The sequence below is a fragment of the Rutidosis leptorrhynchoides genome, chromosome 5 (genome assembly GCF_046630445.1).
Source record: "Rutidosis leptorrhynchoides isolate AG116_Rl617_1_P2 chromosome 5, CSIRO_AGI_Rlap_v1, whole genome shotgun sequence".
Classification (NCBI taxonomy): domain Eukaryota; kingdom Viridiplantae; phylum Streptophyta; class Magnoliopsida; order Asterales; family Asteraceae; genus Rutidosis; species Rutidosis leptorrhynchoides.
This window is the reverse complement of record NC_092337.1, coordinates 445,451,887-445,466,318: the sequence shown is the minus strand read 5'-3', so window position 1 is coordinate 445,466,318 and position 14,432 is coordinate 445,451,887. Positions and strand designations below refer to the sequence as shown.

Below are 14,432 nucleotides of genomic sequence, written 5' to 3'. Positions count from 1 at the left end.
ACTACCTTTGGAACCAACCATCTATCCATTCTTGTTTCATGTTTTCTATTAGGCCATTACCATAGAAACACAACAATCATGATCACAGTAATCACCACACCTATATTTGTACATGTTTATGTTTCTTGACAACCGCCACCCTCAAACTCTTTCCTTTATCACTCTCCATTGATCACCCTCTTCCTCATCCGAATTCCATCGAAAACCCACCCTACGGTTTTTGTTCTCTGTCCGTTTATCACCATAGTCATCACCACCTTCTTTGATTCACCATAACCCGCCAACCTCCTATTCTATCTCGAAGATCAATTAAACTAAAACTACCAAATCCACGTACGTTTATTTATTTTTCTCTACACCTGCTACGTTTTTTTTCTTTACAGCCTGTTTGATCGAAACATAATCACTGATATTACTCTATTCTCGCTGCTACTAGCTTCCTGTTTATAATTGTATTCTCATTTTACAACAAAGATAATAATGATATGTGATTGATAATGGAGGTTATTATAATATAATAGCAATGTGCAATAATGATGATGAAGATGGAAGTTTGATAGGGACAGCCACGTTTATTTTTTTTCTACTGACGTTCTAATTGGAACCAAACCAAAACAAAATTGTGGACTGCCATTCCTATTTTTTTTTGTTGGGCCGTTTGGTTTAAACTCGTTGGGCCGAGGGCCTATCTTACGTTGGGCTTCACTATCCAAATAACGGGCCACTACTTGCAAACCATGGTTTCTGTTTCTAACTTGTTAAAATAGGCGATGTATGCTGAAGATATAAACAAGTTGATATATGTTAATGATCCAATAATGATGCATTAAAATAATTAATTATATTTAATAAAAATATTAACATGTTAATTGTATAATATATGAAGCATTATGCACAACTTTATGATAAAACGCTCTCATGACCATATGTACAATATCTAAAATATTATGTACAACTTTATGATAAAACACTCTCATGACCATATTTACAATATTTGAAACATTAAATACAACTTTATGATAAAACACCTCCATTACAATCTTTTACAAAATATCTCATAAACACATGTACAAACTTTGAAGTATATTGTACAACCTTCATATAATAATTGTATTTTAAATTTTAAAAGCCATTTGTTATTACTTATAATTATTATTAAAATTATAAATACTCAATTTTTAAACAAATTTATTATTATTATTATTATTATTATTATTATTATTATTATTCAAATATGAGTTCTCTTTACGAGATTAATTACGTTACATATGTATGCGAAATACATGTCTCAATAAAAAAGTTATAGTGTAGGTTTTTATGACAAAGAAAATAGTAATTGTGATGAAAATTGAAAGAAGATTGTGAGAGAATAAATGTAGTTCATTTATTCTTATCAAGTTAAGTATATAAATATGTTTGTAAAAACAACTACAAATTTCTTAGTCGGAATCAGTGGTTCAACGGGTTATTAAACTAAACGAATTTAACATTTAACATTCACATAATACATACGGATTAAAACATATGATTAAAGTGTTTCGTTTAAACAAACTCATAATTTCACGGATTATTTCACTAGTTAATATTAATATTAACATTACTTAATACTCTATATATTAATTTCTAATTTTAATTATTGTATAATTGGAATGTACAACCCTCCCTGAAAACCGACCTAGAAGTAAAAGTCGTATACAAACTCTTTAACCAAATCAAACGGCCCAGATATCATCTCCTGTATAAATACCAAACCACGTGGACGGTTAGATATACAAACTTCTTTCACTTCCTCTGTTAAATTATCACTTTCCTAATTTTTTTCCGTTCACCAAAACACACGAACCCCCCAATGGAGAAAACTAAAACGTTCGCCGTTTTCACCGTCATAACGTTTCTGTTATTCGCCGTTACCACCGCGTTTAATCCAACTTTCATCCCAACTATCGACAAACAATCAGTTGACCAGGTCAACGACCCTGCAGATTCTTCCGAAAAGACTCAAACATTCACCATTAATAACCCGATCGATTCAACGCCACGTATCAGGTTAACCAGATCAAACCAATTCAACCGTCACGCCATCGATGGAACGTCTCGGATCCCGCTCAGATTCGTCCGACGTCATCCATGCCGTAAGTTTCGGATGTCAAACCGTAACGATATGATTTCGTCTGATCAAACGGTTACTTTTGATCCAAAAACGTTGGGTCATCAAGTACCAGTTGAGTGGTTGGATTTTAAGCATAAGTACGGACACGGACGTGTACACGGACATCATCATCATCATGAACATCATGATGACGATGATGATGATATTAAGTACGAGGTTGATGGGGAGAAGTTTGAACGTCATCATCATAAGCATAAAGGCGGGTTCATGAGAAGTGTTCGTAAGTTTTTGAAGCATACTTTTGATGATTGAATCATCATGTATTCGAGTTGTTTGCTTGAGAGTGTTATTATTATTATTGTGAAACCTTATAATTGTTATACATCAATATATGTAAGCATGTTTGGATTTTATGTTATGATGCAGTACTAGTAACCGCTTGTGTTTATGTATACCAATAAATTCGATTCTGGACATGTGGTTATGAATTGAATATGTGTTTTGTGAATCTCTGTATATATAAGTTAATTCCCTTATGATATGTAAATAAGCAAATTCGTGAAAATGCTTCTATCATTGCTTTATTTTACTATTAGGCATTGATTAATTCATGTATTGTTGGAGATATGTTTTTTGGTTCATGACCAAAAGTCAGTATAGGTATCTACATCTACAATTTGAATCATTTGATACTTTTATAGTGTAGTATCTCGACCTATATACTTCATTCGTTACAGGATTATGTAAAGTAGCACTTAAGTTTTTAGGTATGACAAACTAGAGAGAACATGGAGGTTGTAATTTTGGTATGTTAACCTTTTTGTTATATTGATGAGTATGTGAGAGTTATTCGGTTGGCGAAAAAAGGTGCTACCTTTTTGTTTTCACAGTTAGTAGGAACAATGGTATCGGTGTATATCGTGAATATTAACTAAATGGTGTCGTTGCCCCCTAAGACTTCTGTATGTAATTTACATAACCTCACACGGGTGTGTATTATGAAGTCCGAACGTTCTAACATTTAATGAAAATCGATATGAAATCCCATTGATCCGAGTAAACTTCAGTTGCTAAGGATGTTTGAATGATCGGTGGTGACACTAAAGTTAATTGACCATGTATGTCACAAGTTTTAAATTTCAGTTGCTTAGGATGTTTGATTGATGACGCTAAAATTACTTGACCTTGTATTCACAAGTTTTCAACCATCACAAGATAGCCCAGTGGATGAGGTCTGAGTTACTTGCAAGAGGTCTCAGGTTCAAATCCTATCCAGGACGAATATTTAGTGGTGGCTAGAGATGGGTTGGAAACAGGCAATACATCAGAGTATGAGGTCGGATTACTCGTCCTTCTGGGTAGCCCGAACACGGAAAAACCTTCTACCCTAGGTATATCACAAGTTTTCGTTATGTATTTAAACTTTGAAGTCCATTATCTCAGTCAATACTATTTCATCGTCTATGCTTCTATGCTTGAGTGATTATTGGTTAACAATGTTTGTTTTTAGTTCACTACGGTGTATTTTTAGATCATGACACACTGAACTGAAAAAATGACTTACCAGTATTTTAAAATTTCAAATATTACATTGCTGAAATAATATAAGATTCAGAACTGGCTGGAACATGTACCCGTACTACGTATAAGCTCTGAACATGGTGATGGTTTAACTTGAATCGAGCCCCCATTAACATCAGAGCATTGCCATGCAACATATCTCGAACCAATAGTTCCATGAAGATTAATGTTAGTTAAGCAAATATCCATAAACGGCGAGTTTTTCAAACCCTTTATTAAACCAGCCTGTTGCACCTTTTCGCCTCTAACGTTTCTGATCCTCACGTGTTTTATAACGGGTAACGCATTCGGGTTGTAGTTATTGTCAGGATGGTCACCGACATCAGCGGTGATCTTGATTCCTTTACGAGCGTTCACCATGTAAACGTCGGAAACAGTTATGTTTCTTATGATTCCACCTCTACCGATGTTTGTTTTTATGTGGATTCCAACTCCTATGTTGTACAGAGTTATATCCTCAGCTAGTATGTTATATACCCCACCTGATGTTTCGCTTCCAATTCCGATTCCTGCAAATCGAGATGATCCCGTGACCCTGCGGATTGTGATGTCGTGACTAGGACGACCGTATGATATCCCGTACTCATCCCAACCACTTTTTACTGCTACTAGATCGTCTCCCGTGGAGATGTAGGAGTCTTCGATGCAAATATGGGAGCTTGAATCTGCAACAATCGAACGAATGATTTGTCAATTTTCTAAGAGATTGTAGGTATTTTTGTTATTGTATGAAAATAGCCAGTTTTTCTTAAAACGTGTAGACTGGCAGTTCTGTGTTGCCTTTGGCGGCTCACCAAACTTACCACATAAGTGTCAATACCTCTACCGAATACCCCTTAAGTGGTAGATACGAGGTGGCAGATACGAGTCTATAAAAAGTTGCAAGGTTTTCCCTGCTCGGGTTACCCGGGAATGTTGAGTAATTCGACCTCATACTTTAGTGTACGCAGCCCATCAGGAATACTCCCTGGCTGTTTCCAACCCTTCCCACCTCAAGATTCGAACCTGAGACCTCTTGCAAGGATGTCAGGCCCCCAGCCACTTGGGCCCTACCCCAAGATACGAGTATATACTAAAGGCTTACTCCATGTGGCAAGTATCGTACATATCCGGTGATCAGAGCTACAAGCAAGGTTGATACAGACCCCAAGTGGACTGAGATTTGCAGGTAGTTTGATTACTGCCCGGAAGTTAAAGGTAAAATATCCGTTCTCCACGGGACTCGAACCTGCGCCACTCCACATGGGGCCCCGGCTTCAAAGGTAACGGGTACCATTTGAGCCATTACTCATTGGTAGAATAGTCATTTTTATATAGAACTATTTGAAGAAAAACTAGCATAGCAAGAGGCCTTAGAAGTAAAAAGATTTTTTCCTTATCTTACTGTATACCTGGATCAATTCCATCTGTGTTTGGAGAGTCAGGTGGTGCCAATATGGTGACATGCTGAATAACAACGTTGCTGTGTTTATGAATAGACAAAAGGTCAAGATTATGTGAGTAGGATATATATGGTTACATATTCAAGTTATATTAACATGGTGATTCATTGGTCATGGACTGCGGTTATAAATGAAGTACCTGCAGTACACAGGGTGAATATTCCAAAATGGAGAGTTTTTGAAGATGACATTAGAGATGATGATGTTTCTCGAGTCTTTAAACTCAATAAGATTTGGTCTAGTGAATCGCAAAGTTCTCTTCCTCCACATGTCCCACCAAACTCCACCTTGGCCGTCGATGGTCCCTTTCTCACCTAAGAAAACAACATTACTTCTGATCAGCAGATGATTGAAGTTAAACTGTATACTTCAAGAAGTGTAATTTATTGAAGTATTGCATTCCTATATACCTGTAATAATTACATCATGGAGACCTTCTCCATGGATAAAACTCATATATCTTCCTCCGGGACGTTCTCGTCCCCTTCCATACGAAGGCAGGGGAGCTATCAAAGGCCAGTTTGCAGTTTTCTATAACAAAATTAGCGAAACTGTACATCAATCAAACCGTCATTTGTAGGAGTACATAAAGATTATATCCCATGTTCTTATACATATACGACTTCTTGCAAGTATAACACATGGACACATTAGGCTCAAACCCCACACTAGCAGCACATCTTGCGGTAGTCAAGGAAATGGTTGGAAACGGTAACGGATGACCCGGTTAGACTGTGAGCGGTGTACATCTAAGTAAAAATATTCGCTCTTTCTAGGTAATCTGGACAAAGAAAACTCATCCGTTTACTCTGTTTACATAGAAAGATAGTATGATAGTGAGTTCTTATTAAACTTGTGTACTATGTAGTACTCCATATTTTTTTATGTCATCCAATTCTTACCATTTCTTGTTGTTGCTTTCTTTCACATAGCTATCAAGATTCTATTTTTCCCCCAACAATATGCACAGAAGCACATGCTATGAGATTCCAATTGTTACACATTATAACATTAACCTTTTTCCATTCTGATTTTTTATTGCCAAGTTTCTCCTCACTTTTTGTTATATGAGTCCACAATAGTATCATTAGTATAAAGCATTTATTCATAGTAGAAATAAACAAGGCACATTACATAGTAATTGTGTTAAACTTTCTATTAATTTATCATAAACCAGTACCACATTATGGTATAACCAACTCCATTGCTTACTCTAAGAAAATACTCTGTTTTGACTATAAGAACAAAAGAAAATGTAACTATGATGTATATCGAAACCATTTGCATCTAATTCTAATCTAACTAATAGGTAAAAGAACATCACAAAAACTGTACAGAGTAATCAAATCACTTAGTTAACTACTAAAATAATCAAATCACTTAGTTAACTACTAAAATCAGTAAAAACTACTAAAATCAGTAACACTTACATATCGTATTAACATGTGAGTAATTCATACACATGTAGATACATATAGAAAAAAAAATATATTTACCTGCGTGGCTTTGATAACAGCACCTTTAGCCAAAAACAGTGTCATTCGGCTAGTGAGGTTAAAACTTTCTGTTAAATAAACACCTGCAGGTATATACAACAACGTCCCTCCTCTTCTTCTCAAATGCTTAATCCTATAAATCGCTTCATTAAACGCTTTCGTATTCAACGTTCTTCCATCTCCAACTCCACCGAAATCCGCTATCGATATCTTATCGGTCCGGTATCTCATCGGAACAATTCCGGTACACGTAACTGCTTCTCCGGACGCCGTGCAGCATTTCAGAATTAGGAATAATGTAACTGTAATGCATGCTAATCTCATTTTGTGTTAAACCTGATTTCTATGAATTGTAATGTACATGAATGTGTAAATGTAATGTGGTTACTGAGTTTATGTGCAATTGTTTGTCGTTTTTATATAGTTGATGATAGGGAGAGTTTGGAAGATTGTTGAGAGGACACGTCACACGTGGGAAGGGAATGGGTTAAGATTGTAAGTTTAATTAGCACCGTTGATTTGTGCTTTCGGTATATGAGATGTAATAACAGATAGATTTTTGGAGTTTTGTTTTGCATTTGTATTTGTATGTATTTGTACAATTGTAATTATATATGTCTTGTGTTTATGTATTTGTATGTGTGTTAATAAAATGTGTAAGTGAGATTTAGATTGGAGATTTGGTAGTTAATTGTAACACCCGCATTTTGGGCCTAGATGAAATGACCATTGTACCGTGGGGTAGAGCGTAATTAGTGATTTTTTATAATTATATGTTTATAATTATTTGGTTGTTTAGTTGAGACTAGTTTTTGACAAGGGTCACAGAACAGGTTCGTTTGTTGAATTTGGACTCCGTTAGGGCCTCCTAACGAAGTACGAAAGATATCAGATAACTGGTAAATACCCGTGTGTGATGGGGTATTGTATTTAACCTAAATATAAAAGCTAGAATTAAGCTAGTTCTCTTATTTTCTTGAAGCTTCTAAACAAACACCGTACCTAATCTCTATCTCCTTCACAAACCCTAGTTGATCTAAACTTGAAATTGGATTAAGAGACTTTAGAAACTGATTTCTAGCATCATTGTGAGCATCATCTCAGGTTTGTCTTGTTGAATCCTTGCTTTGATTCTTGATTAAATGGGGTTTTATGTTCTTGAGTAAAAAGTGTGGTTTTTGAGCTTGAATCTTCATGAAATATGTTAGTTATGCTTAATTGATGTTAGAAATAGGTTGTATATATGTTTAGTAGCTTCCATGTGCTTAAAATTTGATCAAAATCGCTCAAAAATCGAGTTTTGGGCAAAAAATATTCGAAATCAGCAACTCTTGTTCGTAACCCAGTTGCTACAGTAATTTGCTACAGTGTCACTAGTTGCTACAGTACCGAGTTGATACAGTGTCACTATTTGCTACAGTGCTCGAGTTGCTACAGTGTCACTATTTGATACAGTACGAGTTGCTACAGTGTCACTATTTGCTACATCACCTTTTATGAAATTGAAACGGGCGTAACTTTCAAAACGTAACTCCGTTTTTGATGAATAAACTATCGTTAGAATCGTAATAAAGAATACTTTTCAATGGTGAACTTTTAATAAACTAGATCAAACTGTTTTTGGGTCAGAAAAGGAGTTTTAGTGTGTATGTCGTGTTTTGCACGCACCTGTATACCATTATTGAATGGAGTCATGATGTAGACTCATAAAATTATGAATATATGGTGTTATGACCTAGTTTATAGTATGATTTGATTATACTATTGATTGAGATATGTATATTGACTGTGTTATGTCTATTCTCAGGTGATAAGGACGAAGAGAAGGCTCAGTAAGATTAGAATTCTGAGTGCCTTCTGTTGCTGGTAATCGGTGAGTGGGATTATCTCCGGGTGTAGTATAGAGTAGCAAGTTGTGCTACTATGTTATACTGTTATAGTTGCTATGCTTAGTAGATATGTTGTAATAATGATCATCGTAGAGTTGTCATGCTAGTCGTAGGAACAGTTGTTCATAGTGGTAGTTGCTTAACAGTTGTGTGCACAAATTGTAGTTGCCTGTTGGAACCTATTGTTGTTAGGTTCAGCTCAGGGAGGTCAACCTTGTTGTGGTTGGGTCCAGTTGGCTACTGTTTGTTGAGTATAGTGCTGAATGACGCATCACCTGCGTGTGGATTTACTATACTGGGGATTCAGTAGTAAGGACTTTCGGTAGATGCTAGACTGATCAGCTAGTGTTCGTGTGCTCGTACAAGCCGTCGAGTCTCTAGTTGGAGCATAGTTGCTAGTTGATTGTTGCCAGTTGATAGTTACTAGTTATTAGTTGTCAGCTGCCTGTTATTGATTGTTGTAGTTGTACAAGTTGGTACTGTATGCTAGATCTGTTAGATGATTCCATTCACTTAGCCTCGTGCTAACCCCCCTCACCTCCTCCCTTGCAGGTTTTGGATATTAGTGCTGGTAGGGACGGGCGTCGGGTTGACGATATGTTTGACAAGACGAACTCTGATGTCTTAACTTTTATAAATATGTAACTAGTTATTTAACGTAACACCGGTGGTTTGTAATAAGTAACTAGATAATGATTTGTGATAATCATGATTGTAATTAACTCAGGGTATTTATGTGAATTAAGTCTTCCGCTGTGTTTTAAAAAAAAAATATATCAGGGCGTCACAACTTGGTATCAGAGCATAGGTTTGGCCGCATGTACATTGTGTTGAATGTCATGTTCCCAAACCTTGTGTTGTGTCAAACATATCTGAGGGGACGGGTTAAGTGAATGTAGGGATTGCATGCGTTAGTTGATAGGTACTAACCTGTTTTCCACTAAGCATTTGTGTGAGTTGTTGTGGCAGTGCAGATATGGCAGATAATACAAGAAACGTGTAGTGACCCGAACTTTTCCATGTTTATATATATTAATTGAGATTGATATTTACATGATTAAATGTTTCCAACATGTTAAGCAATTAAACTTGTTAAGACTTGATTAATTGAAATATGTTTCATATAGACAATTGACCACCCAAGTTGACCGGTGATTCACGAACGTTAAAACATGTAAAAACTATACGATGACATATATATGGTTATATATATAGTTAACATGATTTTATTATAAGTATGTATCTCATTAGGTATTTTAACAATGAGTTATATACATAAAAATGAGACTATTAATTTAAGAAACTCGAAAACGATATATATAATGATTATCGTTATAACAACGTCTTACTAGGTACATATGAATCATATTAAGATATTGATACACTTGGTTAATTATGTTAAATGATAAGTAAATATATTATTAAGTGTATTAACAATGAATTACATATGTAAAAATAAGACTACTAACTTAATGATTTCGAAACGAGACATATATGTAACGATTATCGTTGTAACGACATTTAACAGTATATACATCATACTAAGATATATTATATATCATAATATCATGATAATATAACAATTTAACATCTCATTTTTTATAATAAACAATGGGTTAACAACATTCAACAAGATCGTTAACCTAAAGGTTTCAAAACAACATTTACATGTAACGACTAACGATGAGTTAACGACTCAGTTAAAATATATATACATGTAGTGTTTTAATATGTATTTATACACTTTTGAAAGACTTCAATACACTTATCAAAATACTTCTACTTAACAAAAATGCTTACAATTACATCCTCGTTCAGTTTCATCAACAATTCTACTCGTATGCACCCGTATTCGTACTCGTACAATACACAGCTTTTAGATGTATGTACTATTGGTATATACACTCCAATGATCAGCTCTTAGCAGCCCATGTGAGTCACCTAACACATGTGGGAACCATCATTTGGAAACTAGCATGAAATATCTCATAAAATTACAAAAATATGAGTAATCATTCATGACTTATTTACATGAAAACAAAATAACATATGCTTTATATCTAATCCATACACCAACGACCAAAAACACCTACAAACACTTTCATTCTTCAATTTTCTTCATCTAATTGATCTCTCTCAAGTTCTATCTTCAAGTTCTAAGTGTTCTTCATAAATTCCAAAAGTTCTAGTTTCATAAAATCAAGAATACTTTCAAGTTTGCTAGCTCACTTCCAATCTTGTAAGGTGATCATCCAACCTCAAGAAATCTTTGTTTCTTACAGTAGGTTATCATTCTAATACAAGGTAATAATCATATTCAAACTTTGGTTCAATTTCTATAACTATAACAATCTTATTTCAAGTGATGATCTTACTTGAACTTGTTTTCGTGTCATGATTCTGCTTCAAGAACTTCGAGCCATCTAAGGATCCGTTGAAGCTAAATCCATTTTTCTCTTTTCCAGTAGGTTTATCCAAGGAACTTAAGGTAGTAATGATGTTCATAACATCATTCAATTCATACATATAAAGCTATCTTATTCGAAGGTTTAAACTTGTAATCACTAGAACATAGTTTAGTTAATTCTAAACTTGTTCGCAAACAAAAGTTAATCCTTCTAACTTGACTTTTAAAATCAACTAAAAACATGTTCTATATCTATATGATATGCTAACTTAATGATTTAAAACCTGGAGACACGAAAAACACCGTAAAACCGGATTTACGCCGTCGTAGTAACACCGCGGGCTGTTTTGGGTTAGTTAATTAAAAACTATGATAAACTTTGATTTAAAAGTTGTTATTCTGAGAAAATGATTTTTATTATGAACATGAAACTATATCCAAAAATTATGGTTAAACTCAAAGTGGAAGTATGTTTTCTAAAATGGTCATCTAGACGTCGTTCTTTCGACTGAAATGACTACCTTTACAAAAACGACTTGTAACTTATTTTTCTGACTATAAACCTATACTTTTTCTGTTTAGATTCATAAAATAGAGTTCAATATGAAACCATAGCAATTTGATTCACTCAAAACGGATTTAAAATGAAGAAGTTATGGGTAAAACAAGATTGGATAATTTTTCTCATTTTAGCTACGTGAAAATTTGTAACAAATCTATTCCAACCATAACTTAATCAACTTGTATTGTATATTATGTAATCTTGAGATACCATAGACACGTATACAATGTTTCGACCTATCATGTCGACACATCTATATATATTTCGGAACAACCATAGACACTCTATATGTGAATGTTGGAGTTAGCTATACAGGGTTGAGGTTGATTCCAAAATATATATAGTTTGAGTTGTGATCAATACTGAGATACGTATACACTGGGTCGTGGATTGATTCAAGATAATATTTATCGATTTATTTCTGTACATCTAACTGTGGACAACTAGTTGTAGGGTACTAACGAGGACAGCTGACTTAATAAACTTAAAACATCAAAATATATTAAAAGTGTTGTAAATATATTTTGAACATACTTTGATATATATGTATATATTGTTATAGGTTCGTGAATCAACCAGTGGCCAAGTTTTACTTCCCGACGAAGTAAAAATCTGTGAAAGTGAGTTATAGTCCCACTTTTAAAATCTAATATTTTTGGGATGAGAATACATGCAGGTTTTATAAATGATTTACAAAATAGACACAAGTACGTGAAACTACATTCTATGGTTGAATTATCGAAATCGAATATGCCCCTTTTTATTAAGTCTGGTAATCTAAGAATTAGGGAACAGACACCCTAATTGACGCGAACTCTAAAGATAGATCTATTGGGCTTAACAAACCCCATCCAAAGTACCGGATGCTTTAGTACTTCGAAATTTATATCATATCCGAAGGGTGTCCCGGAATGATGGGGATATTCTTATATATGCATCTTGTTAATGTCGGTTACCAGGTGTTCACCATATGAATGATTTTTATCTCTATGTATGGGATGTGTATTGAAATATGAAATCTTGTGGTCTATTATTATGATTTGATATATATAGGTTAAACCTATAACTCACCAACATTTTTGTTGACGTTTTAAGCATGTTTATTCTCAGGTGATTATTAAGAGCTTCCGCTGTTGCATACTTAAATAAGGACGAGATTTGGAGTCCATGCTTGTATGATATTGTGTAAAAACTGCATTCAAGAAACTTATTTTGTTGTAACATATTTGTATTGTGAACCATTATGTAATGGTCGTGTGTAAACAGGATATTTTAGATTATCATTATTTAATAATCTACGTAAAGCTTTTTAAACCTTTATTGATGAAATAAAGGTTATGGTTTGTTTTAAAATGAATGCAGTCTTTGAAAAACGTCTCATATAGAGGTCAAAACCTCGCAACGAAATCAATTAATATGGAACGTTTTTAATCAATAAGAACGGGACATTTCAGTTGGTATCCGAGCGTTGGTCTTAGAGAACCAGAATTTTGCATTAGTGTGTCTTATCGAGTTTGTTAGGATGCATTAGTGAGTCTGGACTTCGACCGTGTTTACTTGAAAAATGATTGCTTAACAAATTATGTTGGAAACTATATATTTTTAACATGTGAATATTATTTGATATATTAATCTCTTAACGCGTTTGATATTATGTGATAGATGTCTACCTCTAGAACAAGTCCCATTGACTCACCTAATAATAATGAAGAGTCAAATGTAAATTGGAATGATTCGTGGACTGATTCACAAGTTCCCGAAGAGGAACCGGAAGAAGAGTCGGAACCGGAAGAAGAATCGGAACCGGAAGAAGAATCGGAACCGGAAGAAGAATCGGAACCGGAAGAAGAAATAGAATCGGTGGGGGAAATAATAAAACGGTTAAGTAAAAGAGAATCCTCAACCAACCGACCAAGGTTAATCATGGTCAATGGTGTTTTCGCCAAGGAAGCAAAATATTGGGAGGATTACCAATTCTCCGATGAATCGGATTCCGACGAGAATTCCGATGATGTTATAGAAATTACCCCAACTGAATTTAAAAAGGCAAAAGAAAATAATAAGGGAAAGGGCATAAAAATAGAGAAATCTAATTCCAACCCCGATGAACTTTATATGTATCGTCAACCCCCGAAGTCCTTAAGTTGTAACAATGACCCGGGAACCTCTAAACCACCAGGTTTTTCTAAACCAATGTGGATAACGACGGCTCGTATTAGGGGAACATCATATATCCCTAGAAACTTGGCAAAACGAACCAAAACCGAACAAGAAGAAACGAGCGAGTCGGAATAAGATAGTTATATTCGTGTGGTGTAATATATGTAATATAGTGTGCTTATGCTTTATGATATATGTAAAAATTGCTTGTATTAATAATTATTTTTTTATGAATCTAACTCTTGTCTATTTTACAGTATAAAAATACAAAATGGATAGACAACCCAATATTTTAAGAGACCTACCCGGAGACATGATTGATGAAATCTTGTCTAGAGTCGGTCAGAATTCTTCGGCACAACTATTTAAGGCGAGATCAGTTTGTAAGACATTCGAAGAACGTTCCAAGAATGCCTTGGTTTATAAAAGGCTTTCGTTCGGAAGATGGGGAATATCACATTGGGAAATCCATAAGTTACGATGTGTTTACTTTGACGCATATATTGCGGGGAACCCAAATGCTATTTTACGCAACGGGTTAAGAAATTATTTTGACTCAATATATCCGAATATTGGACTTCGTGATTTAGAAAAAGCGGCTAACATGCAACATAAAGAAGCATGTTATGCTTACGGATTAGTAATGTTCGCTTCTCACCAAAGTGAGAATAAGAACATCGGGCTACAACTATTAAACAAAACGTTTCCACAAGTGACAAAGTCGGTAATTGGGGTAAGAAATGAGGTTTTTAGATTATTACGGGACTGTTGGACATTACGTAACC

At 34.6% G+C, this 14,432-nt stretch overlaps 1 protein-coding gene across 1 annotated transcript; it reads right to left on the bottom strand.

The window, feature by feature from the left end:
- Window positions 1-3,721: 3,721 nt before the first annotated feature.
- Window positions 3,722-6,991, bottom strand: LOC139848095 (probable polygalacturonase). Its single transcript, XM_071837824.1, has 5 exons — window positions 6,630-6,991; window positions 5,544-5,664; window positions 5,273-5,447; window positions 5,083-5,153; window positions 3,722-4,356 (listed from the first exon to the last, which is right to left on the bottom strand). The coding sequence occupies exons 1-5, from the start codon at window positions 6,951-6,953 to the stop codon at window positions 3,722-3,724; spliced, it is 1,326 nt and encodes a 441-aa protein (XP_071693925.1). The 5' UTR covers window positions 6,954-6,991.
- Between the last annotated feature and the right edge of the window lie 7,441 nt (window positions 6,992-14,432).

Bases quoted from the DNA above. Each gene is read 5' to 3' on its own strand.
- LOC139848095 (XM_071837824.1), bottom strand. From the start codon at position 6,953: ATGAGATTAGCATGCATTACAGTTACATTATTCCTAATTCTGAAATGC. The intron at 5,665-6,629 runs GTAAATATATTT...ATTTTGTTATAG, and splicing joins CTGTTATCAAAGCCACGCAG to AAAACTGCAAACTGGCCTTT. The intron at 5,154-5,272 runs GTACTTCATTTA...TCATAAACACAG, and splicing joins ATTCACCCTGTGTACTGCAG to CAACGTTGTTATTCAGCATG.